The following is a 26240-nucleotide window of genomic DNA, read 5'->3' on the forward strand; positions in this document are numbered from 1 at the left end:
TAATTAGTGGTGTTGAGCATCTTTTCACGTGTCTATTGGCCCTCTGTATGTCTTCTTTTATTTAGGTCTTCTGCCCATTTTTCAGTTGGGCTGTTTGTTTTTTTATTGTTGTGTTGTATGAACTGTTTGTATATTTTGGATATTAAGCCCTTATTGGTCGCATTTTCCCAAATATTTTCTCCCAGGCCATAGGTTGTCTTTTTGTGTGTTTATAGTATTCTTTGCTCTGCCTGTAAGTTTGTTTGATTTCATTCATTGTTGAATCAACATTTGTTGATTTTTGCTTTCATTTCTATTCCCTTGAGAGACTGACCTAGGAAAACATTGGTGTGATTTATGTCTATTTATTCATAGAATGTTTTGCCTATGTTCTCTTATGGGAGTTTCATGGTGTTATGTCTTATATTTAAGTCTTTAAGCCATTTTGAATTTATTTTTGTGTATGATGTGAGGGTTTGTTCTGACTTCATTGGTTTACATGTGACTCTCCAGCTTTCCCAGTGCAACTTGCTGAAGAGGCTGTCTTTTCTCCTTTGTATATATGTTCTTGCCTCTCTTGTCGAAGATTGTGTGAGTTTATGAAATTAAGTTTTTATCTCAGCTTTTTTCAAAATGTTTTACACAGACACTGGTAAATATTTAATGGGAAAAAAAGTTCTTTTATACTACATATTTGAATAACATTGAAAAGGGGAGTAAAAATATTTTAAACTTGTGTAATTTTATAGATCTTTAAAAATGGTAATATTCATGGGTAAGCAGTGTGTGCCAGACTTATTTGTGCATAGGACATGTTTCTCTTCCTGTTAGTGTTCTGAGGAAACACTGCTTTACATATTGTATGTGGGCCGGATTCTCTTTTTAGGCTATGTTGTAAAATGAGAAATCGGTGTCAGCAGTCTTGTTAAACGATGTTCTTATAATTGAAAGTTTTTTTTGTTTTTTGGTTTTTTTTTTAGCTTTTTAGGGGAGGGAGAAGAGGTGTTGTTTCTATAGAATCTTAGTAAAGCAAAAATCAGTTTATTTCTCATGCTAAAACTATATAAGATTATTGTTTTGTATTTTCATTTTAGCCATATTAAATGAAATGTCTTCAGGCTAAAAATATTTTTAAACTTAAAAGTATACTAATTTTCTTTGATTAAGATATCATTCTTGGATCCCTTATACTTGAATACTATTATTATCAATATAGTTTTACCATTAAGATTTCCTCTCAAGATTTTTATTTTTTAAATGAAAATTAACTGTTGTTTAGTGTCAAAGTAGTGTGCTTTTGTACATGTTTCTCTGTGAGCCTTTTCTTTATCCTGTTTCTCCCCCTTTGTCTTATGCCAGTGAGTTCCTTCGGGGTTACTCCTGCAGTAGGTGGACTATCATCTGGGACAGTTGGGGAAGCTTCGACAGCCCTGAGTTCAGCAGCCCAGGTAGCTTTGCAGTCTCTCTCTCATGCAATGGCTTCAGCCGAGCAACAGCTACAGGTGCTGCAAGAGAAACAGCAGCAGCTTTTGAAGCTTCAGCAACAGGTTGGAGACTATTTGGCTCTTTGTTCATGCTGTCTCTAAACTTCAAAAGCTGAAAAACTACTGTAAAAATGACTGTTATTTTCATAAAGGAAATTAGGTTTGACCGATCTGAGATAACCATTTTCTGCAAAAATTGAGGTAACATCTTCATGATATACTTAAATTTTTAAAAATTATATATATGCATTTTATAGTACATATCTTGGGGAATATAATTGATATTTTCTTTGTAATCTTTAAAATCCATTCTTTATTCTGTTTATAAATATTCTTGGTCAAACATAAGTGTTAACAGTTACTATTTTTATGCATTGTAAAACCTAAAACAACATTTAAAGACACTAAATAAATGTGAATTAAAACTTAGTAATAATAGCAGATGTTTTGGAGGTTTTGTTGTGGACTATACAATTCCTAGTGACAGATTGTGTCAGGTTAGGCAACATGAGAATCCACTTCCTGTTAATATTTTGTTTTGAGAAGAATTTTGTTTCCTTACTTAGGTTTAATTGTTCTGCTTCTTTTCCTCCTTTGCTTTGAGAAGGTCCTACTGCCCAAATACTCAGGAAATTTAATATTAGATTTTTAAGGAAATATATATGCAACATAGAAGTACGCCATTCATATTGAGCCCGTTTTTTTACTTATTTTCATTTTTATCGCACTAGGACCCAGTTAATCATGTTTATTTTCATAATAAATACCATGTAGTGTTCCCCACAGTATAGGCAGGCAGGATTAGTCTATATTTGTTGCTTTTACTTCTTTTACAGAAAGCAAAGCTGGAAGCCAAGTTACATCAGACAACAGCTGCAGCAGCTGCAGCAGCGTCAGCAGCGTCAGCAGTAGGTCCTGTTCACAACTCTGTGCCTTCCAACCCAGTGGCAGCCCCTGGATTCTTCGTTCATCCATCTGACGTTATTCCACCCACTCCAAAAACAACACCACTTTTTATGACTCCACCACTCACCCCACCCAATGAAGCAGTTTCCGTTGTGATTAATGCCGAACTTGCACAGCTTTTCCCAGGCTCAGTTATTGATCCCCCAGCAGTCAATCTTGCTGCACATAACAAAAATTCCAACAAGTCCAGAATGGTAAATTACTATATTTTAAATAGGTGTTCGCTTAGACATTAAAAAATATTTTGATGTATACGCTAACTTTAGAAGGCAAATTCAGTTAACTTGTTAATATCAAATCAGATTATTTTATAAAATATTACAGAATATACATCAGGAAATGAGACTCATTAACTTCATTTTATGGTTATTAGTTTTTATGGAGCAAAAGTGATATCAATATAGAGTTATACTTTTTTCTTTTCTAGAATCCACTTGGTTCTGGTCTAGCCCTTGCAATTTCTCATGCTTCACATTTTCTTCAACCTCCGCCTCACCAGTCCATTATTATAGAGCGAATGCATTCAGGTAATCTTTGATTTTCTTAAAGTATATATTTTTTTGCTTTGTCTATTGGTTCTTAGAAGACAGTATTTTGTAGTTTGATTTTCCTGTGCAAATAAATCACATCTGCTTTTGGGAAAGTGCTTTTTACCAAGAGCAAATATCACATTAGGACTCAGACTCTGTACTGGTGAAGCTGAATTGGAAGCGTGCTGCTGAATAGTTTCATTCATTCTGTCCAGGCAGCGGGTTTGATTTGTGTAAGAATCTCACCTCTTGGGCTATGGTTGGCATAAGTATCTGCCTCCATTGTAGCTGCATAGTTACAATTACACTAAAAATGATGCTTAAAGAGGTATTTCTAAGACTAGCATCAGTCTCATGGTTCTAATCTTGGAACCATTTTTTTTGAGAATAGCTGACAGAGTTACTACTACTGATAGTAACTGCGTAGGATTAACATTTCATGGTCTCTGGATAACTAAGGTTTTAGTTAGGCCTCTACCGTGCTTATATTGCTAGAGACCTATGATCAGGATGGGTGCTTTCAGTTAGAGCAGGTTTACTAATACACCATAGGAAATATTTCCCTTATTACCCTACCAGCTGTTATTTCTGGGCTTGAGCAGCAGCAGAACTTAACAAAATCCTTGTTGTGTTTTTTTTTCTTTTAAACTAATTCATTTATTATAATTGGAGGCTTATTAGGCTAATTACAGGATTGTGGTGGTTTTTACCTTACGTTGACATGAATCAGCCGCAGGTGTAAGTAATGTGACTATAGTGAGTACTGTATTAGTTTCACTATATGAAGAGTTGAACCATATTTGCTTTATTGCAGTGGGTAGTTTCCTCTTTGGAAGAGTTTTTTAAAAGAGGTTGACAGTGTTTTCTGCCCAACTAACCATTCATTGGTAGCAGCATTAGTGTTTGTGGCATTTAGAGTGAAATTCATCATCCAGTCTTATGCGTCCAGTCTTATTATGAAGTGTTAGCAGTTGTTTACACTCTGATTTGGTTTTTTATCTCTGGGGTTGACTATGGCATGTTAGCCCCCTAAAAGGGAGAATTATGTTTTTCATTCAGTAGTCTTACCTGTTTAGGAAAAATTACTGATACCTCCCTGGTTTTCCATAAAACTGCTCTGTGGAGATATCACTAGTCCTATTAGTTAAATTTAGTTTGGGTTCCTTCACCATATAGTGTAACTAGTAAAATTGCTATCTGGCCCAAACCCAATCAAGGAGAAAAATAATTAGGATTTTTTATTAATGATTCTGCCTACTATTTCAGTAATTGACCTTATTCCTGAAATGTGTGTGAGATGCCAACCTGCTCTCCCCTCAGATCATTGTTGCCTTTCGTTAATATGAGCTTACCCAGAGAAGACATGCTGCCTCTTCAGTGTGGCCCTTAATAGTAAGCCTTCTGCTTCATCTGGTACTGAGCTGAAGAGACAGTGATGTATCAATATGGGAGGGAGGCACTGTTTGAGATAAGCTTTATCTGTCTCCATTGTAGGGCCTTAGTAAGAGATTTTTTAGTGTGGTAGTAATGCCTACATGTGGTTTAGGCCTTAAGCTTTACCTTTACATCTTTACCCCAATGTAAGATGCAGCTCCAAAAGATGTTAAACAGGGCTTAAGAAAACCAAAATCAAATAATAAAATTTGGCGTCATTAATACATTTAGTTGTAAAATTAGAAGAAAAAAAGACCAAGTGACTGAAAGAAGAACAGATAGGTAGTTTATTGAGTTCATCTATATTCTGTTTTTGCTGATTTACCTCTTTTGGTTTTAAAGTTTTAAAATAAGCTTATGTGTACAGTTGATTGCCTTCACAGTAACTTATTCTTATATATATTTTTAACTTAAATCTTGGAGTTTAATACAGATGGAAGTTTTAGACAATTTTTGAATGAGAATTTTTAACTTCTTAATTGTTTGTAGTTTAGTAAGTTGATTGTATGTCTTAAGATAAATGTTCCAAGTTGTTTCTGAGTGTATCTTGTGGTTAATTGTTGCGGTCTTTTATGTCAGCTGTTGCTCTCTCTGTCTCATAGGAGCAAGGAGATTTGTGACCTTGGATTTTGGCAGACCAATACTATTGACAGACGTATTGATTCCCACTTGTGGAGACTTGGCCTCCTTGTCAATTGACATTTGGACATTAGGAGAAGAGGTCGATGGGAGGCGATTGGTAGTGGCAACTGATATTAGCACCCATTCACTAATTCTTCATGATTTGATACCACCTCCAGTGTGCAGATTCATGAAGGTAAAGAACTTCAAGAAGATGAATTGATACACTCTCTCTGTTTCTGATAAGTTGTGAAGAATATTCAGACATACTTTTAAAGTCTCCTTTTAAACTATATGTATAAGTTAATCACTTTGCTGTACAGCAGAGATGAACACAGTATTGTGGATCAACTGCACTTTAATAAAAATGTATCTTTATAATAATTTTTTTTAAATACATGATTCAGATTTTCATTGTTGTAGATGAGTAGGTATGTATATTTATAAGTTTTCATTTCAGATCACTGTCATTGGACGTTATGGAAGTACAAATGCCAGAGCTAAAATCCCGTTAGGATTTTACTATGGTCATACCTATATCTTGCCTTGGGAGAGTGAACTGAAATTAATGCATGATCCTCTGAGGGGAGAGGGAGAATCTGCAAACCAACCAGAAATTGACCAGCATTTAGCAATGATGGTTGCTCTACAGGAGGATATACAGTGCAGGTTGGTAGAAAGTTGGTGTATATTTTAACTTATTGAAGCTGTATGTTTTGTATAATGTCTTGCATATACTTGGTCAAGAAATGCCTTTTCATAAGTGTATAGAGAAGGGCAAAAAGCAGGAGGACACTAGCATGTTATAATGTTTAATGCATTAATGTGATTAAATAATTGTTGGTTTGGTTTTTTTTACTACTTACCAATTGATTAATTCTTTCTAATGGTTGTATGTTAACTTGTTTTAGAGATTTTATTTTTTAGTGTATATTCGTATATGTATTTTAAAGAGAACATTGCAAGAATTATTTTGTTCATTTATTTTTTGCTTATAGGTATAACTTAGCTTGTCATCGACTGGAAACTCTTTTGCAAAGTATTGATCTTCCTCCTCTCAACAGCGCTAACAACGCACAGTACTTTTTGCGAAAGCCAGACAAGGCAGTCGAGGAGGACAGTCGAGTTTTTTCTGCATATCAGGACTGTATCCAGCTACAGCTTCAACTAAATTTGGCTCATAATGCAGTGCAGAGGCTCAGAGTAGCCCTTGGTGCAAGTAGGAAGATGTTAAGTGAAACATCAGACCCAAAAGATCTAATTCAGACGTCTTCCACAGAGCAGTTACGTACCATCATCAGATATTTATTGGACACTTTGCTCAGCCTTCTTCACTCTTCCAATGGTTTGTATTTAGCTTAAGTACTTAAAAAGGCTGGAAATACATTTCATATGATTTTGTATGTTTTAATGTATTAATATTTACTGGGTACTATTTATTTTGATATCCTTTCTGATATGTTTTTGAAATGTGTTTTTAGGTTGAGTGATTTTTTTTCCCTTATTTTTATTTGTTTTTCTTAAATCTGTGATTAATTTTTTCTTGAGTTTCAGCTATTGATGTTCCACATCATTGTGTTAACTGGCAAAATAATAATTACTATTTGAAATTTCAACACTGAAAGCTGTTAATAAGTTGCTAATCTAACAGAACTGTCAGTTTCTAGCCAGGAGCTATTTTTGATCGTTACATATGGTTGTGACCATGTGCACCCAAATATATACACATGCGCATGCACGTGTGCACACACACACACACACACACACACAGAGCTATCTGATTCACCCAACTCCACATAGAAGAAGTATAATTGATGTAATTGCTAATTTTTCCCCAAATATTTAGCAATTAAAATTCCACATATAGGAGGAAAGCCTATCTGGGAATGCTGATTTTGATCCTACAGCATGCTCTTAAATAGGAAATTTTACTGTTTTCTTTCTTGTAATAGGACACTCTGTTCCTGCAGTTTTGCAGAGTACGTTCCATGCCCAGGCCTGTGAAGAGCTTTTTAAACACCTGTGCATCAGTGGAACCCCGAAGATACGGTTGCATACTGGTCTTCTGCTTGTCCAGCTGTGTGGTGGTGAAAGATGGTGGGGCCAGTTTCTTTCTAATGTTCTTCAGGAATTGTACAATTCCGAGCAACTTCTCATCTTTCCACAGGATAGGTAGGTCAGAAAATGCTGGAATAAAATGTTACTAGTGGTTTATTCCCACGGTGTTCAAATTGGAAATGTCATGTATGTGGATACTGAGTGTGGAAAAATTAAGCATGTCTTTTCAGAGTTTGAGCAGTGCCTGGTGAAGGGCATATTGAAGAAGATTGTACATGATATAACTGAACCATATTCTTTTGTTTCCTAACTGAATCTATGGAGTTTATTGATTTGTGTTTACAAGTATTTCCTATCAGATTCTATTACTATATGAGTCAAATGTATTTTTTTGAGTCTGTGATAATGTTGTCTCTACCTGATTTCTTGTGGATAAAATTAGAAAATATAAGCAAATAGCTTAAAAAGAGCTATTTTTAACATTGTGCTTCCAGATATAAGTCTTACTAATAACCAAATAGTCTGTCATTACGCTCTTAAATTACAGTGTGAATTATTTTGAATATGAACAGTTAAATTGATTCATACCCAGTGTTTTATTTGTATCTTTTTTTTTTTAGGGTCTTCATGTTACTTTCCTGCATTGGTCAGAGATCACTTAGTAACAGTGGAGTATTGGAGAGCTTACTTAACCTGTTGGATAGCTTACTGTCACCTCTTCAGCCACAGTTACCCATGCATAGGAGGACAGAAGGTATTATTTAAATTAGTGTTCTTCAGTAAAAACATAAGATTCCTGTAAATACAGTTTTTATAAACTATCTACTCTGAAATATTTATTTTAGTATTCATTTTGCTGCACATTTTGTTGATATTTTTGTGATACAGACTTTTTAGAATGACCAGCGTTCATGTGATTGACTGCCTTGTGGTTACCGCTTTTTCAATGTGTTACCTTTTCTTTATGTGAATTTTGAACTTGGAAATTATTGTGTATATTGTTTTCATACTATCATGATTAAAATCAGGCTCTTAAGTTTAAGTTTTTTGGCAGCATTGCTGTTCTGTTTATTAATAATGAGCTTCGTTTGAGCAAGAAAATTGTTACTGGAATAAAAACTCTGAAACAGTGTAAAACTATATGACTTGTAAATTGAGAGCTTTTTTTTTAAATTTCAGCCCCCTTTAAGTCTAAGAATAGCTTCTTATGCCTTGTTTTCTGTTAAGTTATTACCTGTTAGATTCAAATTATACTTATGGATCTGTTTTTGTACCATGAAAGATCTGTTAAACCTTCCATTAGATTTGATGTGTGACTCAGTTTGTGGCCCCAGGTTTCAATTTTGAGGCTTACTATAAATAAATATTAGTGTTGATAATTATATGGTGTATTTTGAAGTTATAAAATATCTTAATTTTATAATTATTTTACCAGACTTCATTAGGATTCTTAGGGTCACGTGACTATTTCCCCCCTTTCATTTCTATGCAGGAGTACTAGATATCCCCATGATCAGTTGGGTTGTTATGCTCGTGTCCAGGTTGCTGGATTATGTGGCAACTGTAGAAGATGAAGCAGCAGCTGCAAAGAAACCTTTGAATGGTAAAGACAGGGAGAGGTTTATGACAGGTATCACAAGTTTATAATAATCTGCTGATGGGGATTTTGAATGACTATGCGATTTTTCCAGAACTGACTTTGGCCTGGAGATTCCAGCTATATGTAATTTATGTGAGATATTAGTTAACTTCAGCAGTGATCACACACATACACGTGGAGCTAATGAGAAGGAAGCCTGTGAAGGGTCACTGTGGTTCATGGTGTTTAGTGTGTCTCTCCATTTACTGTTATAAAACGTTTCTATTAATTAACTGCACATGGCTTTTATGCCAAGATATAGAAATTCTTAGGTTCTTGTGAGTTGTAATCTCCATAAGCTTGAAGCACAGAAAATTTTTTAAATGAAAGGAAATCAAAGTGTAAGATAAATTATTTTCTTCTTGTTTTCCAAGTTAACAAGACTTTATGAAGCAGCTACATATCATATGTAAATACAGATAAGAATTTCCATAAAATTTGGAATTTTAAAAAATTATTAGGATTATACTATTAAAGGGCTTTTGAGATGTTTTATACGTTAATCAGTTGTTTATGATACACATTGTTTGAGAATAGGGTGGGGAATTCTTTTCATGCACAAGGATTTTTTTTTAAATCATGCTGTATATTCCTATCTGTAGGTCACTACTCAGTTACAGACTCTAGAAGTAAGACACAAATGCAACTGCATGTAAAGTTGGAATATAACAAATAGTATGTGAAGCCTTAGTTTTATTCATAGCATTCAGGTATTATGAAAACACATTGGTGGAAGACATTTTTTTAAGGCCTGAAGAATTTGAATTGACTTGACAAAAGGATAATAAGAGAACAGAAAAAGCTGATGTGAAAAAATTCATTGAGGATTGGTGACGTGGGATTAAGCCTGAACTGAACAGAATTACCAGTATGGAATAGTCTGGACACATTCCAGAATGAGAAGAAATAGAGCTATATAGCATGGTTTTTTAACTATTCAGTCTTATTTTCACAATCATTAAATCAGATTATTAAGTATCCTTTTTTTTGGATACCTGCACAGAAGCATAGAGTTTGAAATAGGCAATAGCAAGCATTTTGTTGTTGTTACATTTGAGTGACTTTATCAAAGTGGTATTGTACAAAGATTAATTTTAAACAGTTGTGGAAAAAGTTGACTGTTACCTTAATGGAAAGATTGAAGGAATAGAGAACTCTGGTCTTAAAGTCACTTAGGGTCTAGGTTAACTTTTCTAAGATCACATGTTCTTAGCAATTTCTTTATGATGGTTTCCTTAATTTTTTTAAAAAACTGCTTTGTTGTGATTGACACATTTATTATTTTATACTTTCTGGGTATGAGCAGTACTTTAAAATCACATTTATCATAATTACTAATACAACTTTTCCTTGCTCTGTAGGTAACCAGTGGAGTTTTATTAACAATAATCTGCACACCCAGAACATAAGTAGGTCTTCCAAAGGCAGCAGTAGCCTTGATAGATTATATTCCAGAAAAATAAGAAAGCAGCTAGTTCATCATAAACAGGTAACTTTCAGTATTTTTTTGCTTGGGTGGTTTTAGTGTTTGAGACATTGTTTGAGGTAGACTTTCCGTCAGACCTTAGGTATGACATTTAATGAACTACTTAATATAGGGAAATTATTTGACACTTTTGAGACTGAGTTTGTTTATTTGTAAGATGCCTACAATACATAGTTCACAGATTTTTGCCAAATTCTTTTAAACTGTCTACCTCCTAACATTTCTGATACTACTTTCTAAGTACAGCCATCATTTGCCTAGTCAGAAGACATATCTGCCTTTGTTTGCTCAATGCAGTTCATTTTTCATGCTGCACCTAGAGAGTTCTTTTAGATACAAACCTGATCATATCACTCCACCTCTAAATTGTTAGTGGTTTCCAGATTATCTTTGAATGATGGTAAAACTACCTTAACGTGGCTTTAGCATATCTATCATCTGCCCGTCTTAACTTTTGGGTTTGAATTTTGGCCTAGCCATAATGAATTTGAGTTCCTGGACCACCTGCAACCAGTCTTCTCCTCCAAGATTTATTTTAGTATGTGCTTATTGCCCCATCCCTTCCTCTTCCCCCACCAAACATTTAATTTACTATTTTGCTTGGATAATTGAACTTACTTTTCAGAAATTAGTTCATATTCACTTCCTCAAGGAGATCTTCCCTGGTTTCTAAATTAGAATCCTATAAAATAATCCCATGTATCCTGTATTTTCCCTTTCGTTATACTTATTGTATTCTTCTGTTGAGATTCTTTTGTTAACCTGAGTTTATAGCTGATGTCAGATTCTCATACACCAGTACTTTATTATAGTTATATTTTAAAATGCATCTTCCTCTTTGTCTTACAGTATATATAGAGATACATACTGTATCTTTAATATCCAGTATGGAGCCTAGTATGTCTCTTAAAAATATTCGTATAATTGATTTAAGATGAAAGAAAAAAGTTGAAGTCGCTCAGTAGTGTCTGACTCTTTGCGACCCCATGAACTATAGCCTGCCAGGCTCCTCCATCCATGGGATTTTTCAGGCAAGAATATTGGAGTGGGGTTGCCATTTCTTTCTCCAGGGGATCTTCCTGACCTAGGAATCAAACCTAGGTCTCCTGCACTGCAGGCAGACTTTTTACTGTCTGAGCCACCAGGGAAGCTAATTTAAGATGAAATGCGAATTTATATGAAAACATGTATGCTCTGAAAGTTTGTGAAAGCTTTGGGTTTTTTAAAAAGCATGACTTAGCACTAAATTACTTACTTTTACTTTCTCTACTATGAGCAACCGTTGGCCCTTTTGCAAGAAAAATGATGTGAAGCTTTTTCACATCATTGAAATCTGAATAACTTTGGTGAATTGTGATAATGTCATTACTCTGTTGTGATATTTTACTATTGTTAGGCAAAATGGGTTAGGCAAAATTGGGTAAAGTGTAAAAGAGATCTCTGCATTATTTTTAATAACTGCATGTGAATTTATAGTTATAAAATTTTTAATTAATAAGAGTCACAGACATACCAAAAAATTTACTACTCTTGAAGGAGATTTCCATAAAAGCCAAGCTAGGACTCTTGTACGGTAAAAGTATTTTCCTAGTGTATTTAAAAATAATTTTCCTCTGTTTAAAAACATTCCATTAGTCAGTCTCAGTAGAGGCTTACATAAAAAAAGTATTCCACTTATTTCTCTTCTTTCATGGATAACAAATTGGTTACTTCTTAATTACAAAATGGGGAGATCTTTTATTTGGATTTTGGAGGTGATTTTTTAAAAAATCAATATAGTTAAAACTAGACTTTATAGAAAACTACTTATTCCATTAGTTTGCTATATGGATTCTGAGAAGTACAATAACTTATTTTGTTGGTTTTAACATTGCTAACTATAAGATTAACATTTTCTTTAAAGCAACTTAACTTATTAAAAGCAAAACAGAAGGCTTTGGTGGAACAGATGGAAAAAGAAAAAATACAGAGTAACAAAGGATCATCATATAAACTTCTGGTAGAACAAGCAAAATTAAAGCAGGCTACCTCAAAGGTATGATCTTTATTTTTTAATATAATTAGAAAAGTTGCTCTTCCGTTTAGTATTAATATTTTAAATTATTTGAATAGTTAAATATCTTTAATAATGATCAGGAAGCTTTATGTTATTCTGCTTATCAGCAGAAAAATCTATCCTGTGTACTTCTTTGTGGGGGAAGATAGCTTTAACTCAAGGAAATACATGGTTAATGTGGACTTAAAGTATTTTTCTAGTGTATTTTCTTTAAAGTGGATTGTATTCCAGTAAATTGATGATAAAAGGATTCAGGATGTGTACGGTTTTCTTAATGTGTCCATTCTAAGTGAAAATTAATTTCAGTGATTTTTAAAGTTGTTTTAAAAATAATGACTTTTTTTTTTCAACTTGGGGGATAGCATTTCAATAGCAACGGAGTTTGCATATTGTGTTTTTATAAATATGAGATTACAATTATTCCAGCAAAATTTGAAATGAATTAATACTCTATGCTTTGTATGTATAGGTTTCTTTACCATTCACCTTTAAAGATTATGTTTAGGGTGTTTTGGTAATATTTAAAGTAATAGATTTGCCCTAATAGAGCCTTTTTATAGAATTCCTCCTTTCTGAAATTCTGTCAGACATCTGATACATTATTCTAAAATAGACAAAGGCATATATTGTCAGTATAGTTTTTAATAATCTTACTTTTTGAAGCTTATGGTTTGCTTAAAAATCGTGTTCTTTAAAGTTGTAGGTTTTCTGAGTGTATATTTTCATCCCAGAAATAAACTCATATTGAAAGAATTTTCATTCAATAAACATTGACTTAATATTGTAAATTTCTGTGTATAGCACTTTAAGGATTTGATTCGGTTACGTCGGACAGCGGAGTGGTCTCGTTCTAATTTAGACACAGAAGTTACAACAACAAAAGAAAGTCCAGAGATAGAACCACTTCCATTTACTCTGGCCCATGAACGTTGTATTTCAGTAGTCCAGAAACTTGTCCTGTTTCTCCTCTCTATGGATTTTACATGCCATGCAGATCTCTTATTATTTGTTTGCAAGGTAAGTAAGTAAACTAATAGGCCTAATTTATAATTACAGGCTTAGAGAATAAGAAAAAGAATGAAGAAAAAAATACAGTTTTAAATTGAGTTTTAAGAGAAATAAAAGTGCTTTGGTTTTCCTTTTATGCGGTTTAATTTTTTTTAATGTGCCTTGAAAGATTTTAGAAATACTTGGGCACTTATTTTTAGGAGACCTATTATACATTTTTAATCTAGTTAAAACTAGATTAATGTAGACTTGAAATGTAAATAGTGTGAAGTGAAGTGAAAGTCGCTCAGTCATGTCTGACTCTGTGACCACAGGGACTATACAGTCCATGGAATTCTACTGGCCAGAATACTGGAGTGGGTAGCCTTTCCCTTCTCCAGAGGGAAAAGCCCTGAAGGCTTTCCTGTAGCATATTCATTGTTTGTAGAAATTGAACTTTTCAACTCATTTTTTTACCCGGATTTTAACTTTTGATCCATGAAGTTACATTTCCTTTGCATTTCATGTCAAACAGTTATATTTTGACATCAGATGCATTCTATTTGAAGTTACTTCAGTGCTTTATTTTTGGAGAAAACATGTAATGGCTACTTAAGTGTATGATTTTATAAAATGTATTACAGGTTCTTGCACGCATTGCAAATGCCACGAGGCCAACTATACATCTATGTGAGATTGTGAACGAACCCCAACTGGAAAGACTGCTATTACTTTTGGTTGGAACTGACTTCAATAGAGGAGATATATCTTGGGGTGGTGCTTGGGCTCAATATTCCTTAACTTGTATGCTACAGGATATTTTAGCAGGTTTGTTAGGATTTATTTTTAATAAGGTATATCAAAATGAGCTTGTTGATGCTTGACTAATCATTAAAGGAAATTGTATCCCTCAAAAGTGTAAAATGTCTTATCTCAGCAGTAGCAACCTTTTTGAATTATTTCTGTGTTTAATTATGTTACCACCTGTGATAAATGCAAGTGTTTATGGAGGAATTAGGTTATAAAGTGCAGGTATACGGGAGCTAGTCTGCTTCCTTATTAATACCAGCAGTGGGCTGCTTCCAAGTTCTCTTGGTATGCTTGAGGAAGGTACTCCCTATTCCTCAGTTTTTTTCATCTGTAAAATAAGGATAATAAAAACATCTTTATTGTTATTTTGATGAATAAGTGAGTTAATATATTTAAAGTGATGATAATGACTCCTTGTTCATAAGGCACACATTTTATGTTTTTACTATTTAGCATTTGAAGTTAGTGCAGTGGAAGGCCCTAGCATTTCCTTGGATAAATGAGGACTCATTTGCCTCAGAATCTTTTATGGTTGGTAGAGTGTACATGCTATTCTCTATACTAGATGAAAAAACATGTTTTGGGTGTCTTTACTAATTACTAAAGCAGTTAAGGTGATGATTTTCTCACCTGCAGGAGAATTGCTGGCTCCAGTAGCTGCAGAAGCCATGGAGGAAGGAACAGTGAGTGATGATGTAGGCGCAACAGCTGGTGACTCGGACGACTCCCTGCAGCAGTCTTCAGTTCAGCTGCTGGAGACCATCGATGAACCTTTGACACATGATATGACAGGTACATCGTTTGCTTTTTAACTAAACATACCCTTAGCTCTTTTTTTAAAAATGTGAACTTAAATTTCAAAATTAAGAATATTAATGAAGTGTAAAATTTTTATAGTAACTCTTTGGCCTTAGTAACCATGTCAGTATTTTTCTGATAAACAGGTTTTACTTTGATTTTCTGCATGCTTCTTTTTAAAAATAATTTTTCTTTATTTGTTTATGCCTGTGCTGGTTCTTCATCACTGCATGGGCCTTTTTGTAGTTTCGGCGAGCGGGGGCTACTCCTCATTGCAGCGTGTGGGCTTCTGACTGTGGTGTCTTGTCTTGGAGCAGAGCACCGGCTCTGGGTGCACAGGCTTCAGTAGTTTCAGTTCCTGGGCTCTAGATCACAGGCTCAGTTGTTGTGGCAAACAGGGTTAGTGCTCCACGGCAGGTGTGGTCTTCCCTGACCCAGACTCATCTCCTGTCTCCTGCATTGGCAGGCGGATTCTTCACCGCTGAGCCACCGGGGAAGCACTTTGCATGCTTTTTCTAGTAAAATGATATCCTTTCTCAGTTTCCATGTTATTTTGATACAATGTTTTTTTTTGTTGTTGTTAAATAAATAGAATGTTTTTTGTTAAATACATACAATTTTGTTAAATTTGTTAAATAAATACAATTTATTTAAATTTGTTAAATAAATACAATTATTTTTGTTAAATAAAATACAATGTTATTTTTCCATGTTATTTGATACATGTTATTTTGATACAGTCTTGGCTCTGTGGAAGGAATTACAAGCTAGAAAGCAGTTAAAAATACACAGTGGTAAAGACAGCAATAGCTCTTGTCTTTTTTCTTTCTTTGTTTTCTGCCTTTTCAAAACTATAGTGTGCATCTTAGCATGTACAAACCTTTGTGGTGTACTCCCTACTTTTCAAGACTCTGTTTATTTCCTTATATATTGCAATGCTACAGTCATTTCATTTGTTTCATTACTTAATCTTAGAGTCTCTCATGATTTTATCCTTTCTGTCCGATAGTCCCTTTACCTGGAGTAGACTTTCTTCTCTAGTTTGCATAGTGAACTTGTCTGAGATTCACATACAGCTACCCTCCTCCAAGAAGCTTTTCCCGTCACCACCAGCTATGGTGGAGACTGCTGTTGGTGCTCCTACTTCCTTGATTGCCTCCAGTAGCAGCTACCATGCTGTCTTTGGTTTAATTTCTGTTGTGTACCCTCACCTTTGAACCCCTGTTAATTTATTGGAAGGTAGAGATTTATTTTATTGATCTTCATATACTCAAACCCTAATGAGTCTGATGTTTTCTTGACATTGTATAAATATATGTTGAATAAAAAAGGGTGAGAAAGAAAGGAATAGAAAGGTTGGAAGGCATAAAAGGCTGGTCAAGCATTTGCAATCATCTGAGAGCAGAATAGTTTCTAACTCATGATAGAAAAATAAGGTGAATAGCAGTGTTCTTAAAACTTTACTTTTCACTTTAATAATGGGTTTTCTTTCCCTAACTATTGGGTGTAATTTATGAATTAAATATTTGAGGCAATAAAATGAACAATATTGTTCATTCTAGAAATCGTTAGTGATTATTTTTAATAACAAAGTTTACATAACTTGATTCAACAAGGACTAATCCTATGGTCTTTTCCCCTAGGAAGTTACATACTATTGCACTGGTGTTTTTATTTTTATTTATTTATCTTTTTGCACTGGTGTTTTTAATTGTGTGTTATAGGGTCATGTGTTTGTGTACTTACTTCTGCTTAATTGTCAAGTATAAAAATTGAGAGACTTCTGTATCAGAAACATTTTATATTTAAGTAAATGCAATTACTTTGTAATTAAAAGCAGTAGTATATTGGGTAAATTTTATATATTCCACCAAAAAAATCACTTTAAATTATTTGAAGGTGCACCTCCTCTTTCCTCTTTGGAAAAAGATAAAGAAATTGACCTTGAGCTACTTCAGGATCTAATGGAAGTTGACATTGATCCTTTAGATATTGATTTGGAAAAGGATCCTCTTGCAGCCAAAGTCTTTAAGGTATGATCCACTAAAATATTCTTAGCAATTAAAATCTTTCATCTTATACTTCTGGTTTATTGATTACTTAAAAGAGGAAAGTATACACTTAATGTAACCCATTATTTAGTTTGCTCAAAATTAAATTACTATAGATACTATAGTAGATTTTTTATGATACTATTAGAATGTTATAAGGAGAACTGACATCATTTTTTTAATATAGCTGCTAATATTATCTTAAATGTTAATAAGAACCATTAATAAACATAGGAGGTAAGGTTATGGAGTACTGGTGTTTCAAGCAGCATTTAAGCTCATCCAGGTTGAGTTCATTGCAGAGTCTGTGTCTTTACTAGCCGCTACTCTTTCTAAAAGAGATACATCTCTAATACTTCAGTTTATTTTGTTTGTAAGGGATTTTATTAAGATACTAGATTCTAATAAATAAGGTCTTTTTAGACTTGGGGATACAATGGAATATTCTGAACCATTCCTATGGATCATTAAGTTTATGTTTTAAAAACTTAAAGGGTAAGGGGAATGTTTCCTTTGTAGCCCTGTTTGCGTTAAGGTGGTATAAATAATATGTTACTCTTAGTGAAGAGTCAAAAATAAACCACAGTTTTTTCTATTTTTTTAAGCCAATAAGCAGTACATGGTATGACTATTGGGGTGCTGATTATGGTACCTACAATTACAACCCGTACATTGGAGGTCTTGGAATTCCTGTAGCAAAGCCACCAGCAAATGCAGAGAAGAATGGATCACAGACAGTTAGTGTTTCAGTGTCTCAGGGTAAGTGAGGCGCTGTTATCAAGACAAGCTATTCTTAAAACAAGTTCTCAGTTTGTGTCCTCTTGGTCTCCTGAGAATTTGATCCTGAATGTATGCTGAGAGAGTTTATTATGCAGGGGTGCCTTGAGAGTGACTGACACTGAGAGCTGTGTGTTGGTCAGTTTGGAAGCATTTCTATTTATGGTCCATCTTTTGTTTCTCAAAATAACACTTAGCAAAATATACTTGTGAGTTGTGTGAGTTTGCCAGTGGTTTTAATTATTTTTATTGTTATTGCACTTTCTTTTATTTTTATTGTTATTATAATAGTAAATTTATATTTTATTTGTAAGCAGAATGAAATCATGTTGAGTACTATTTTTGCACTCTTCTAGTCACAGAGTATATAACTCTTTTTTCAATGAAATATTTTCTTAAATTTTGAATCAACCATACATTTACTGAAAAGTTACAAGTATAATACAGAGAACAGCTTTATCCTGACCCATTTGGGAGTAAGTTGTTAATCTGATATTTTTCTATTTTGTTTTGTTTTACAAAGCAGGACATTTCTTCTACATAAACACATCAGGAAGCACATTCCATCAAAATCAGGAAATTGACATTAGTACTAACCAGGACTCCATTCAGGTTTCAGCAGTTGTGTCTAAATAATGTCCTTTATGCAAAATGATCCAGTACAAAAGTGTGCGTTGCATTTTACAGTTGACCCTTGAGTAATGGGGGAGCAGAGGGGCTCACTCCCACACAGTTGAAAGTCTGTGTGTAACTTTACAGTTGGTTCTTTCTCTCTAAAGTTGCGCGCACGTGTGTGTGTGAAGTCACTTAAGTCCTGTCTGACTCTGTGTGACCTTAATGGCTGCAGCCAGCCAGTCTCCTTTGCTTATGGGGATTCTCTAGGCAAGAATATTGGAGTGGGTCGCAGTGCCCTCCTTTAGGGAATCTTCCCAATCCATGGATCAAACCTTAGTGTCTTAGGTCTCCTGCATTGGCAGGCAAGTTCTTTACCACTAGTGCCACCTGGGAAGCCCTTTGCATCCATGCATTCAGCCAACTGGGTCGTGTAGTGTATATTTATTGAAAAAAATCCGTGTAAGTTGACTTGTGCAGTTCAAAGTGTTTTTCGTGGGTGAACTATAGTTACCATATCTCTTCAGTGTTAATCAGCTTGCTACACTTTTACAGAGGTGACTTTCATGATCTGGATGCTTTTGAAGGTTATAAGCCAGTTCTTTGGTAGAATTTCCCTCACTTGGGGTTTGTATGCTATTTCCTCATGATTAGATTGTGCTTATGTGACTTTGGCCGTAATATTAGGAAACTGTAGTGTCGGGTTTTTCTTATTGCATCCTATTAGGTCGCTCATGATTTTGATTTGGATCATTGCTGGTGGTCTTCAGTCTAATTACTTGATAAAAGAGTTGTCTATCAAAATTTTCCAGTGAAAAATTATTCTTTTCCCTTTTGTAAAAAAAAGTTTTATTGGTTGGAGTGACAGAAGAATACTTGGAAATTGTTATTTTTTTAAAAAGAAGTTAATGGTTTATCCATTTACTTCTGAATAGACCAGTGGTTTCCTTTTTTTATTCAGTGTGTTATAATTTGTTATTACCCCCTGCGCCTCTCATAGTGTCCCATGCCAGAGCAAACGCGGCCCCGAACCATTGCCTGGCCTCTGCCAGTAGGCTGCAGGCACTGAAGTGGGTTGCACAGTGGAAAAAAAAAAAAGAAAAAAAAAATTTGTTATTACCATTAAGTATATAATTAAAATATAGGGAACATAAAGTTTTCCATTTTAGCCATTTTTAAATGTATAGTTCTATGCATTAGGTAAATTCAGTTATCATTATTTATTTTGATATTCAAATTGCCCTGATTTGACCAGTGATATCTCCTTTAAACTGGTCTCTGTATTGTTTTGGTTTTTTTTTGACATATCCTCATCTTTCTTTGAACATTTCCCTGTTTTTTGGCATAACAAGATGCCCCAAGCTCATCATTTACTTTCCCAGACTGAGAATTAGCCACTTCGTGAACAAAAAAGATATTTCAAAACCTTTTAGTGGAAGAATTCAAGATTTGAGTACTAGATACACTTGTTGCTAATTTGTGGCTGTTTCTGTGGTCTCTTGATGGACAAATCTAGGGAATGTGTACACACATTTGTGGTTATATTTATTTCTGTATTTATTTGTCTATCTAGCATCCCGCAAGTTCACATTGATATATCAGTTAATCTAACTAATCTAACTCCATAGGCTTTATTTTTCCTTTGTTCATATTTCTCTTTTCTCTTGATAGCGAGGTGCTTGAGTCTCGTTATCCTTAATTTATTTGCTTCCATTGTCATCACTTCCCTTACTTGGTGCCTTGGTATCTCCACTGTCCCGTCTTTAGCCTCCTTTGCCCAGATACTGTTACCTGCTGTACCTCTGGGACCCATGCCAGGTTGTTCTACCATGAAGATGCATTCCTCACCGTTTGGGGCTCAGATGTCAGCATTTTGTTGTAGGAAGTAGGACATGAATAATAATTATTAAATAGCTTTTGTTTTTTAATTGTTTTTTGTAGCCCTAGATGCTCGCCTAGAAGTTGGACTCGAACAGCAAGCAGAACTTATGTTGAAAATGATGTCTACCCTGGAAGCAGATTCCATTTTACAGGCATTAACAAATACATCTCCTACATGTATGTAAAAGTCACCACTCTTAAGAGTGTTACACTTAACAGTTTATCTCTCAATTATCGTCAGATGTACTCAGTAACAATGGATTTTTTTATAACTTATTTTTGGCTGCACTGAGTCTTTGTTGCTTTGCAAGGGCTTTCTCTAGTTGCGGTGACGAGGGGCTACTCTCTTTTGCAGTCGTGGGCTTCTCATTGTGGTGGCTTCTCTTGTTGTGGAGCATGTACACAGGCTCACTAGTTGCGGCTCTCGGGCTCTGGAGCGCTGGCTCCGCACTTGTGGCACCCGGGCTTTGCTGGCCACGGCACGTGGATTCTTCCTGAGCCAGAGATTGCACTGGCAGGCAGATTCTTATCCACTGTACCACCAGGGAACTACCAGTGACAGATTTTAAATTCTCCCTTGCTAATTTAGTAGCAAGTTGAGAGATAAGATAGAGGATTAATGAATTTGGAGAGTAGAAGGGGAGCAGAACACCTCCATGTAGTGTTCTTAAGTTCAGTCCAAAAACTTGAGTCATGTTGTTATTTGTGTGAGGTTAATGACATTCTTGGGGAAGCCTGCGTAGCTAGCTGCCTAGGAGTTTGTTGCATTATATCCAGATTTATGATACAGTGGGTTTCTTGCTGGTAACATCTTTATCTTCCTTGAAGACATATGAAAGATGAAAGACATATCATGATGATAGCCAAATGGGTCTGACTGAACTACAGAATTAAGAGGACTTACTACCAAAATTATCTATAGCAAAAGAAGAAAAGCTTTTTATCGTGAATGGCCAGGTAGTAAATATTTTAGGCTCTCTGGGCTGTGCATTGTGTTCTGCAGTTCTGCTCTGACTTAAGCCGCTGTAGACAACACACCTAAGTGAATAGCTGTGGCTATTAAGAAAACCGTGTTACAGAGTCTGCTGGCCTGCCAGATTTGGCCAATAGGACACGGTCTGCTGACTGTCGATGTGCTAGACTTCAGTAGATCCGCTTCTGTCACGTGAGTACAGTTGAGGTAGCAGCCTGTCTACCTTAAGATAGAGCTGTGCTAGGGAGATGGTGATGTTTTTACTTTTCTTAGGTCAAGAAAAATGAAAATGTGGTGGGCATGGTGATGAATAAAAGTATAGGGGTACTAGTTAGAACCTAGGAAGCATGTCATGTCCTTCTTTGAAGGAGAGTTCACAATTCTTTTCAATAGAGAAATTTGGGTTTTCAGATCTTCCTATGTAAAGTTGAATTCTTTTGCTTTGCATTTTTCATTTTTTCTTGCCTTAGGAAGTATAGAAAAAATAGAAAAACCTAAGAATTGGTGTAGTGTTCTGCTTCTTGATATATTCTATCTTTTGATTATTCTTCTGCCCAAAACTGTGCTCCTCATTTAATATAGAACTTCCTAAATACCTGAGAAAGCCCTCTTGGCACCCCTTTACTTCCCTGCTCACCGTGAGTCTATACTCAGTTAGTTCGGTGTGTGTACCCTCGCCTCAGTACTCTTCAGCATTCCCTGACAACTTTAATGTGCCATTCAAGGTTGAGAGTCAGTGGGTTAGAGTCAAGATTGTTCTAAAGCCATCTTCTCAAGGGTCTTCTTTCTCTCCCTTTTTTCCTCCCTCTTATTAATTAGGAGAAAATTGCAGATAGAAATTGCTAGAGAGTAAGGTTCTTTGCCTTTGGTGGACAAGTGCCGTGAATTTGGGAGCTTCTCTTTGTGGTGGTTTTTCTTTTGAACTTTGAAGTAATGTTGTAAAACCTTGTTTTCAAACAATGTAATGCTGAATCATTAAAAAAAATGCAATTTTAATTTAAAAAAAAACACCTTCACTTAACTGTACATATTAATAGCTAGTTAACATTTCTCCTGCTACTTTGTGATAAAATCACAATTGTGTTTAATTTTCAGTATCACAGTCTCCCACCGGAACAGATGATTCACTTCTCGGGGGCTTACAAGCAGCAAACCAGTCCAGCCAGCTTATTGTACAGTTATCGTCTGTCCCAATGTTAAACGTTTGTTTCAACAAACTTTTTTCCATGCTTCAAGTCCATCATGTTCAGGTATGACTGCAGGAGAAATGGTGTGTTTTTAGACGTTGTTGCCGGCCCGGAAAAGATGAAATAACTAGAAAGATCAGCCTCAATCAGGCAGGGGCGATTGCTTTGTCATATTCGGATGGAAGAGTCTTGGAGTTATTTTAATTAACCACAGTTCATCAATGATAGGTTATTTATTATTTTTATGATTTTAAACTTTACTTCTTTAGTTCTAACTGCATATTATACACACACTGGTATTTAAAGACTTGAGTCACCTCTTTTAATTTAGTAAAACATTTGTATTTGGTAAATTATACATTTTAATTTAGTTAAATTTCATTTGATCTAGATTTTTAAGATGTTCGCTCTTCACCTGAATTGAAGTAACCAAAAATAATATTTAATTGACAGATTATTTACTCATAATTGTAAGGATTCATACATAAGTTGTTTTGTTTACATGGTATTTCATGATTTCATGGGTACATTTTCTTTCTGTCAATTTTCATTGCTTTTCAGTTGGAATCACTTCTCCAGTTGTGGCTCACATTGAGTCTGAATTCTAGTTCATCTGGAAACAAAGAAAATGGAGCAGACATTTTTTTATATAATGCTAATCGAATACCTGTTATTACATTAAATCAAGGTAAGATTTATTTGAAGGAAAATCATTAACATAGCATAAAGTAAGTTAAAAAGAAAATGATTAGGTTAATAATCTTTATCATGGTTATAATGTTTTAGTAAAAAAAAACACCTATTTTAATATACTAACTTATTAATTAGCAGGAAAGAGGACAGAAAACTGTATTCTCTGATCTGTATTATGTCTGTCAGACATAAACTCTACAGTGTTCTGTTAATCTTTACATTGTATTTCCTTAAAGTATTGTCTTGTTCATAAGCTATTCTTTTTTGTTTTTAATTCTTTATTCATTTGGCGGTGTCGGGGTTAGTTATTGGGTCTTAGTTGCGGCACACAGGATCTTGATTGTGTGATTCTTGTTGCGTCTTGTGCGTCTTTTGCTGCGGTGCACGGACTCTCTGGGTGAGGCACATGGGCTTAGTTCCTCTACCAGGCATCGAATTCTTGTCCTGTGCACTGCAAGGCGGATTCTTAACCACGGGAAAGTCCCGTAAGCTATTCTTTTGCAACTGGTGCTTTTTAAAAATGTGCAGTAACTCTATGAGAATTAGTAGATTGGAGAAAGATATCAATTTTTTTTGTAGAAGTTGTGTTCATTCATTTTGTTCTTTTCTTGAGAAGTGCAGAAATGTGGGAATTGCGGGACTTGAATAATATCCTTCAATAGGAATAGAACTCGCTTTCAGCTCTGGTTACAGGAATCTGTTTAAAGAAAAGTAATAGTTATTTATTCCTGGTGCTTTCTCTCTGGTGATGTGCATCACACATGGGCCTCATGGCCCGTCTCAGCCTTAGTGACAGCTCTGCTGTCTCCTGGGCCTGCTTACGTTTGTCTCTGTAGGAGCCAGCCCTACTTTACTTGTTAGGTTTCCATGTGTTTCACTGTATTCATGATTATTGTTATAAATTTTGTTCCCATCTCTTTTTTAAATTTTATTATTGTGAAAAACATTAAACACAAACAAGGGTTCAGTTCAGTCGCTCAGCCCCGTGTCTGACTCTTAAGAAGTATTAATTATTTCTTACTGTCGTCAGATATTTGGTCAGTATTCAAATTTCCAGTTGTCTAAACTGTTAACAAAACTTTTTTGTTTATTAGAGATAGAATCTGTAGAGGGTCTGCACATTTTAATTATGTTTTAAAATTCCTCCTGTCTTTTTTTTCCCATTCCTTTGCACAGTTTTTTGTCAAAAAAATGGTAGTTTGGTAGTTAGACCTGGAGCTTAATCTGAATTTTTGTTCTATTATTTAAAGGCAGTTTCATAGGTTGTTTGTTTTTGTGTTGTTAGTAGGCATTGATGATTAATGCCTAGAATTACTAGCCATTCACAGGAAGTTTCAAAATGAAAATAGTCTAACATTGTTATTGCTTTTTTTACTTATCTTGAAATATCAATACTTCCATAAAGAGAAACTTCCTTTAATGTGCTATCATGTCACCCTTTGGACGTACAGTTTGTATAATGGAGGCAGAAAAAACGTTGGAAATTTTTTGTATTTTAAAATTAAAGTTAATTGGTTCTCAAGTAGTCTATAATCTAGACCACTTAGTTTCTTTAATAAATATAAGTTCATGATTTAAAAATATTTCTTATGTTTCTGTCATAATCATTGTTTATTGATGATGAAATTATGCTGTTTGTAGTCAGTAAGATGCTTTCTTTTTAGATTGTTTTGGTTTTGATTTTTGTGAAATACAGAACATCTTCTTTAGGTTTTAGTATGATACTTGTTGCAGTCTATATATGTTTCCCGCCTGGGATCTGGAATCAGCCAATTTTACTTGGTGTTTTAAGGGCACAATTAAATGCTCTATATTATGTTTGCTTATTTTTAATACCTTTTTTCATTTCTCCACCTGTCACACGTGCTTCTTATCTATGCCTTGTAGGTGACTTAGTTATTGTTTTAGTTTGTGCTTTTCCTGGGAAGTTGCATTGATTTTGAATGGTCTGCCCCACCTCTGTCTTTCCAAGATGCCCTATTACTTTCAGTTTTTGGTTTTGCAGAATAGGAGGATATTTAGTAAAAAACAAACTGTATATAGCCTATAGTTTGAAAAGGATGACAAATGTGTAGTGATGACATGTTATTTGTCATGGAATGAGCTTTAAATTTAGACATAAAATGTTGCTGACTCTAGTGCTTTAGTTATATTTAATGGGAAAATCTTATTTATGTTTTGAGGACACTAGTGAATTGATTTAAAAAATAATGTCATGGTTTTAAATTCTCTTCGTTTTAATTCTTAGTGAACATTTGCTGTTTCTGAGTAAAAATTTCCCCTTTCTCTTTCCACGTAGCATCAATAACCAGCTTTCTCACGGTGTTAGCTTGGTATCCCAATACTTTGCTCCGGACATGGTGCCTTGTGCTTCATAGTCTAACTCTCATGACAAACATGCAGCTTAACCGTAAGTCAGACATTCCTTTATATCTCTGACATACACTTTATTTTTCTTACTATCAGGTTCTTAAAAAGATGTTTCCAAGAAGTGAAATAGTTGTGAAAATGATTGAATTTCTTATTTGAATATGTCTTTGTTAGACTTGTTCTTAATATGTCTTGTCCTTTGTGCTTCTTTACTTTGATTATATACTCCCATGTATCTATAATTACAAGTTTAAATTATATTTTTACCTTCTAAAAGCTTTTAGTTTTAAAAATTGATTACTTTTAGAGTACAAAATCAAGTATTTAATGTTAGCCTGTGTCTTGTACTGGTTATTTATTCTTTTTAAAGTAACTTAGCAGTTAAAAATGGTTTATTCATTAATATATTCATGAACGTATATGACTAGATACCTCAGTTTGTGTTTTTCACATCTAAAATCTGTTTTCATGGAACCTACTTGTTTCTTCTCAGATTCCAAACTCCTAATAGTTTCCTACTTTCTTTACCCCACTTCTTTATTTCCTGTTCAAGATAGTAAAATTAATTTTTGAAACTTTTAAGAACGAAACTTCCCTGGTGGCTCAAGACGGTAAAAAATCTGCCTGAAATTCAGGGAACCCAATTTAATCCCTATGTCAGGAAGATCCCCTGGAAAAGGGAATGACTGCCCACTCCAGTATTCTTGCTGGGAAAATCCCATAGACAGAGAAGCCTAGCGGGCCACAGTCCATGGGTTCGCAAAGACTCCAACATGCTAAACCACTAAGACTTTCACTTTCTATATGAGACTGATGGTAGATTTGACTCGAGTATTTTGTTCACTTCA

The 26240-nt window shown here is 34.7% G+C and overlaps 1 protein-coding gene and 1 pseudogene across 10 annotated transcripts in view; both read left to right on the plus strand.

The window, feature by feature from the left end:
- The window catches only part of BIRC6 (baculoviral IAP repeat containing 6), a 210366-nt gene that overhangs the window by 85266 nt on the left and 98860 nt on the right, over positions 1 to 26240 (plus strand). For 5 of the 10 annotated variants that reach the window (XR_006269389.1, XM_043468277.1, XM_043468280.1 and 2 more), the window contains 20 exons: positions 1339 to 1526; positions 2300 to 2623; positions 2857 to 2956; positions 4996 to 5210; positions 5475 to 5683; positions 6013 to 6359; positions 6967 to 7186; positions 7693 to 7826; positions 8565 to 8702; positions 10073 to 10200; positions 12101 to 12232; positions 13055 to 13270; positions 13885 to 14068; positions 14687 to 14842; positions 16748 to 16881; positions 17505 to 17658; positions 20230 to 20346; positions 22238 to 22392; positions 22891 to 23017; positions 25322 to 25432. Coding sequence is in view for 9 of the 10 variants with exons in the window: in XM_043468277.1 (XP_043324212.1) it covers positions 1339 to 1526; positions 2300 to 2623; positions 2857 to 2956; positions 4996 to 5210; positions 5475 to 5683; positions 6013 to 6359; positions 6967 to 7186; positions 7693 to 7826; positions 8565 to 8702; positions 10073 to 10200; positions 12101 to 12232; positions 13055 to 13270; positions 13885 to 14068; positions 14687 to 14842; positions 16748 to 16881; positions 17505 to 17658; positions 20230 to 20346; positions 22238 to 22392; positions 22891 to 23017; positions 25322 to 25432 (3489 nt within the window). In the remaining variant the exon portion in view is untranslated. The remainder of the gene's footprint in view (positions 1 to 1338; positions 1527 to 2299; positions 2624 to 2856; positions 2957 to 4995; positions 5211 to 5474; positions 5684 to 6012; positions 6360 to 6966; positions 7187 to 7692; positions 7827 to 8564; positions 8703 to 10072; positions 10201 to 12100; positions 12233 to 13054; positions 13271 to 13884; positions 14069 to 14686; positions 14843 to 16747; positions 16882 to 17504; positions 17659 to 20229; positions 20347 to 22237; positions 22393 to 22890; positions 23018 to 25321; positions 25433 to 26240) is intronic. The other 5 variants (XM_043468279.1, XM_043468281.1, XM_043468278.1 and 2 more) reach the window with 4 other exon arrangements.
- LOC122442785 lies at positions 19249 to 19373 on the plus strand (annotated as a pseudogene).

This window comes from Cervus canadensis, chromosome 5 (assembly GCF_019320065.1).
Source record: "Cervus canadensis isolate Bull #8, Minnesota chromosome 5, ASM1932006v1, whole genome shotgun sequence".
Taxonomy (NCBI): Eukaryota; Metazoa; Chordata; class Mammalia; order Artiodactyla; family Cervidae; genus Cervus; species Cervus canadensis.